Source organism: Capsicum annuum, chromosome 12, assembly GCF_002878395.1.
Source record: "Capsicum annuum cultivar UCD-10X-F1 chromosome 12, UCD10Xv1.1, whole genome shotgun sequence".
Classification (NCBI taxonomy): Eukaryota; Viridiplantae; Streptophyta; class Magnoliopsida; order Solanales; family Solanaceae; genus Capsicum; species Capsicum annuum.
In genome coordinates this window covers 16,689,152-16,695,674 of record NC_061122.1, presented here as the reverse complement: position 1 = coordinate 16,695,674, position 6,523 = coordinate 16,689,152, and the positions used below count along the sequence as shown (strand labels likewise).

General features: G+C 33.9%; 1 protein-coding gene across 1 annotated transcript; it reads right to left on the bottom strand.

The window, feature by feature from the left end:
• On the bottom strand, positions 1 to 4,613 carry LOC107850549 (glucomannan 4-beta-mannosyltransferase 9). The gene is made up of 9 exons (XM_016695152.2): positions 3,803 to 4,613; positions 3,527 to 3,625; positions 3,015 to 3,267; positions 2,604 to 2,714; positions 2,030 to 2,166; positions 1,128 to 1,241; positions 825 to 1,024; positions 537 to 731; positions 1 to 447 (listed from the first exon to the last, which is right to left on the bottom strand). The coding sequence occupies exons 1-9, from the start codon at positions 4,121 to 4,123 to the stop codon at positions 285 to 287; spliced, it is 1,593 nt and encodes a 530-aa protein (XP_016550638.2). The 5' UTR covers positions 4,124 to 4,613; the 3' UTR covers positions 1 to 284.
• Between the last annotated feature and the right edge of the window lie 1,910 nt (positions 4,614 to 6,523).

Sequence of the window (6,523 nt, the reverse complement as noted above, 5' to 3'; positions counted from 1 at the left end):
TTGTTGGAATTCCCTTTGGGTGCAGAATTTCATATGTAAATTAGCAAAAAATTATGTCTACAAACATAGTACAAAGGGAACTACAATCTTTTGGCATTTTACTTCGTATGCCTTACTGATTCACAGATGCATAAAAAGAACAAAAAAAAGAAAAGTTACAAACAAAGCATGCTGTTAGCTGCTTATACACATTTGTATAAAAGAATTTCAAGCTACTATTCATAATTTTACGAAGTAATAACTTAAATCAAAATCTTCACCAAGGAAGAAGTCCCGAATTCGAATCAAGAATTTGGAACAAACACACCAACATAACCAAAACCAACGACGAAAAACGCCATAGCTTGTAGGAAGAGGTATACATAGAACCTGTTATTTCCAAACCAATAGTCGTACCACCCACAAAACAGCAGGTACAACCCGACGAAAAGCTCAAGAGCATGTACCCTGCCATGTTAAACAATATAGCAAATTAGTTCAACCAAAACCCTTTGTTTCCTCATTCAATTTTTGTTCAAGATTTAGACAAGTTGTACCTTTCTCCAACACGAAAATGAAGTTTCTTCGGCGGTTTTAAGCCTTTTTTGGTCTTAAGAGCATCTCCAAGTTTCTCTGTCACGATCCATTCGTTGACTCTTCCTGACTCAAATAGGCCAATGAACGTTGCTTTCGTCCGATGAAGGGACATTACATTCTCAAATAAGATCCAAAACACCACCAATTGCATTGATCTGAATAAACTCATATACATAAACAAGAAAGAAACATAGAATGAACTAAATAAGGCTAATGCAAGATAAAAGTTTTCGGTTTTTTTGCTCTACCTTGCGGAGCCAAGTACATTGAGAAGAGTTATAGCTGTAGGAATATAAATAGTTCCCCATCTAGGAACTTTGACTTCGGGGATGAAAACCGTTGCAGGAATGACAACGCAATACAGGATGAAGGTGACAGCGTGTGCAATGATCTTTCGGATGAAGAAGAAGCTGTAAATCAGATAAAATTTCTTCCATACAGAAACTTTCTGCAATGAAAAAAACAGCTTAAATCTTTTGTTGTTGAATTTGTCCATTTTCATGTTTAAGTGAATTTTAAACAAGAAGGGGAACTTTCATATAGCATAATACCTTATTAGTTGCAATCTCCATTGCCATTTTTCTGAAAAGATTAGCAGGTCCACAAGACCATCTGTGTTGCTGATTACGATAGGCCCTAAAGGTGCTTGGCAATTCATTTTTCACCTAACACGGTAAAAAAAAAATATATATAGGGTAAGGTTTGGGTACACAAACTTCACTTGTTGGATTGCGCTAGGTATTAATAATAACCTACGTTGTTCAGACTGTCCAAAAATATCGTTGCGCCCGTGTCAGATCCTCCAAATTCTGAACTATTTTTGGAGGATCAGACTCGACATTGTCGAAGAGTTCGAGCTGTTGGGTTCGAAATCGAGAGAGCGTCATGCGGAAGCTATTAGTTGCAAACTATGAGACGATAAATAAGACGACAACGAAAAACAATACTAAAAACATAATTTTATTATATGATTTGGCCAATTGACTTATATATAAAATCTAATATTAAAAATATAAAATTAATAAGAAAGAAAATCTCCCCTAAACGAAAATCTTAAAAAACTATATTGTGGATAATATATTATGTTATGGTATGAAAAAGGGTACTTTATTTATAGATGTCCAAAACCTTTTCTTCTAGAGATACGTTAATCAAATATGAAAAAGAATTATATTTTTTTTTTCAGTAAAAGTAAAAATAATTATGATAACTTAAACATAGTAAGAAAATCAGGGCAAAAATCCTGACACGAGCAACATAGGTAACAACTCAGATGTAGAAGTATAATCATCATTTCATTTCCGTTATCTTGAAAAATTTCTTCCTTTTGATGAAGATAAAAAGAACATCCCTTGACCTCTTTTAGTATATCCTTCAACTTCAAGTTTAAATTCCAATCGTTTATTCGTTTGTCTTAATTCCCAATCCTGAAATTATATGTGTGATTGTGTACCTTAAGGTCACCAACATAGACAAATTTCCAGCCATTGAGACCGGCTCGGACTGCTAGATCCATATCTTCTACAGTTGTTCTGTCTTTCCACCCTCCTGCCTCATTAAGAGCTGCCATTCTCCAAACCCCAGCAGTGCCTGCAATATTCAACAAGAACATACTCGGTATAATCGCACAAGTGGGGTCTAGGGAGGGTGGTGTGTACGCAAACCTTACTACTTACTACTTTGTGAAGGTAGAGAGAGTTTCTGAATTTCCCAATCTCCTTGAACACATAGTAAGTTTAAGTTATATTTATTCTCTTGTTATGTGGGAACTTCAAATTGTATTAGAGTTGAAGGAAAAGGACAGCTAGGGGCACAAAGCATTCCGCATTCATGCAGGGTCCATGGGAAGGTTTGTCCCCCAAGGCCGTGTGATTTAGGCGGCCTATCCTGACACAAGCATCAGTGGCGAGCTATTTGTATCTAAAAATAATTGTTATGCTCAAAATAACCTAACAATGACAACGCTGGCGTCAACAACAACAACAATAATAAAATCTCAAAGTTATTTTTGTGTGTGGATATCCTACCATTGAAGCCAAAAAATGCATGGGCAGCAGATCCAACTTCTTGCTCTACTGTGAAGTGGTAACCAAATGACATTTCTTGCATTTTTGTCATCAAGCACTCGTCAGCATTCACTGCATAACCAAATTAGCACCTCAGTAATCAGTATAATGACTATTTGCGTGGTATTATTTTTTCGACAAAAGGGATTCAATTGAACCCCCTTCGTTGTACACAGGTCCACCCTTGAACTCAATGCACTATGCTCGAGTTTGAGGAAGGGTCGAACACTGGACCTCCTTGGGTTTATCATGCATAACCTTACCTTGCATTTCTGCAAGAGGCTATTGTCGTTGAGTCAAGGCTCCCTTTGATCTTGATTTTACTAGTTCCGCATTTTTTCATAAAAGAAAGGGGAAATTAAAGACTTTTACCGAATTCCCAACGAGCTTGAACAAGTCCGATTTCAGGGTTGTGCACAAGAAATGGGATGGTGCGCTCCAAGAAATCGGGTTCGGGTTGAAAATCAGCATCAAAGATGGCCACATGACTACACAGCTTCACATAACTGTGCTTCATTCCTTCTCTGAGAGCCCCAGCTTTGTACCCTTTCCTGTTATCTCTTATCTCATACTTTATGTTAACTCCTTTGCTTGCCCATCTCCTGCATTCTTTCTCTACCAAAGCCTGTATTTTAACATGTTATAGCAAGTTACTAATGGACACGTACGGTTACATAACTTTTCTATAGCAACCTTGTTTGTCCAGATAGTTTTTTGGCTTCTATAACAAAATACTGCTATGAAGAACATATAATGTAACGCAGTGTAGAAATTGGTTCCAAAGAAAACTTTGCTACTGTTGTGAAATATTATTATAGAGAGGACTGACTATATAACTGGAGTTGCGAATGTTACGCTATCAGTATATAGAGGGAATATTGGACCTTAATTGCAGGGTCAGTAGAATCATCAAGAACTTGGATAAATATTCTATTTGCTGGCCATGAAAGGTTACAGGCAGCTCCAATGGACAATTGATACACCTATAAAGTAAAAATTCATCAAATACCATAAACAAAAAATTAACCTGAATAGTCGTTCATCCAGCATGTAAACAAAAATAGCTGCCAGATGTATAAAATATGTATAACCGTGTATAATTAGTATGTAATTTATGTATACCGGCTATAAAAAGCAAGCAGTGCAACTAAAATAAGCACCTCTTTTTCATTGCACATTGGTATTTGCACTAAGACCATAGGATAGGCATAATTTCCCAATTCTAAATCACCCTTAAGTGGCTCCCACTTGTACTTCTTCTCTGGTTTTCTCCTAAACAACTTTACAAAAGCTATGACAATGCCCATGTAAAGCCTCTCCACAAATAACATAAATGATAAGGCTAAGCAAACAAATAAAATAATTCTTAGCAATGGCACAACCAAAGGAGTTCTAGTTTGTTGCCAAATGAATCCAACATGACTAGTAATGCCACTATGAACATTCAACAAAGCCTGAGAGGAAGAGAAAATCGTGTCCATAAGGAAGGTGATTTGTCGATAGAACCAGAATGAATTGTCGCAATGAAAGAGGTAATAACAAAGAGTTTTAGAGTGTCAAGAATGAAATTTATGATCTTGTAGACAAGAAAGTTTCCTATAATAAGGTGCTATATAAATGTGTGAGTATATGAATTCTGTGCAAGAATATATAAATGTTGCTTCAAGAAAACAAGACCAATGATATATGCAATATGTGCTTTAGTGGGGAAAAGCCTTAGAATTTTGCTTATGTGCCAAGCAAAAAATTGACAAAGAAGAAGAACAATGATATATGCAATATGTTCTTCACTTTGAATGAAGGCTGTCAGAAAGAACTAATCCCCACACATAATGATCATTCAACCAAATTGAAAACTTGAACTTTATATACACACTCAAAGTATGAAATAGTAATATGAAATAGTGATGGAGGGAGTGGGTGAAATAGTTTAAAAAACAAAAGAACTATATATATACATGCACACAAGTATATTTCTAATTGGTTGTGTTGATACTAGTAAATTTCTCTTTTTCTTTTTCACTTTGATGGATAAAGACTCAAAGCCCCATGTATTGTGGCCCAAAAAAAAGGAGGGGGTTCTTTATTGCTCCCCGTTTTAATTTATGTTGCATAGTTTGACCAAACACGAAATTTAATAAGGAAGGAATATTTTTGGAATCAAATGTGGATCCAAGATTATTTAAGCTCTATGGATCAAAATAACCTAATATTTTTTCCATTCTAAAATAAATGTCACTTTAGCAAAAAAAAGTTATCCCAAAATAAGTGTTATTTTAGGCATTTAAGAAAGAAAAAAGAGTAATTGTTTTTGATCATATCCTTCTACAAAAAAATAGTTTTTAATAGTGCTCAATTCTCCAGAAACATCTAATAAATAAAAGCAATTTAATAAAATATATTTTAATTTATTACTTTTTAATAAACGTGAAATAAGCTATAACAATACAGAGTAACATTAAAGTTTTACATTATTAGAGCACAAAAAGTAAGTTCAATTAAGAATAGCCAAAGTACTCAAAATGTAGAGCTCAAAACTAGCATCTACAGTCATATTCCAGTGGAATTTTCCATGTGCCAATTTCTTTTTCTTTTTTTAAATTCTTGTGGTTGTGAGCCAAAAATCATATTATAAATTTCTTAAAAAAATCAATTCTTTTTCTTGCTAAATTATTGATGAATATGTTAATGAAGTGACAAAAAGAAGTGACAAAATGTACGAAGGCACTATACATTTTTCTATAGTAATTTGCTTATTGGTTTCTTTAATTCTGTTAAAGGTACCTTTAAAACGTTTTTTTCCCTTTAAACCTAGGAGGCTTTATACATTTTTTTTAAAAAAAATAATTTGCTGATTTTGGTTTCTTTAATTCTGTTGAAGGTACCTTTTAAACGTTTAATTTACATTCATTATCTTAATGCAACTATCATTTATTTATATTTAATGAAGGTCGTAATTTTAGTGATTTAGCTTTCAGTTATTAAATTCATTTCTTTTTAAAATCTGAGTCTTCATTATTTTGATCTTAAACACATTAATTTTGATGGATTTGAGTGATTAAGATGTTTAAAGTTCACTAATTTCATAAATTCGCCGCTAATATCATAGTCCATCAATATCTACTATTATTGCTGCGAGGCACCATTATGAACTATCACTAACTAGAAAGTCATATATAATCATCAATATTATCAATCACTAAATTGATCTACACTGTCATTACCATTAATCATCATTTACAATCATCACCAACAACAACCATAACTATCATCAATCTCACTCTGACAATTACCACTATTAGTCACCACTATATATCTAGAAACGGATCTGAAATTTTAAACTAATGAGTTCCTAGTAATATGAGCTACTATGAAATAACAATAAAAAGACAAACCCATCAGGGATTGATTCTATGTTCATAGGGTAACATAAGTAATTTAAAGGTTTCTTTTACGCCCTCAAGCCAGCCTTTAGTTTGTGTTTATGGGATCTACGGCAGCGAATGGAGTCCCGGGAACCCCAACCCGACACTGTAAGTATATCACCAATTCGTCATCATCATCACCACTATTAGTTATTATTATCATCCAACGCAAATATTAACCTCCATTGCCACTATCACCATCGAGTATTACTGTCAGCTACCGTCACCATTAGCCTACTATCCACATCGTATTCATTCACCAACACAATCTCCAATCGAAACCCATATGTCTAGCTAGCACTATCACTAATATAATTTAATTTTTTTAAAAATATTTTGTTGACATGATATTTATTAATTAATGAGGTTCACCTCTTCAAAATTTTAACTTATTTGGGGCTTTGAGTTATAGGTGATAAAAGAGTTTTAAAATGAGGTGTAAGTGACATAAGTCTT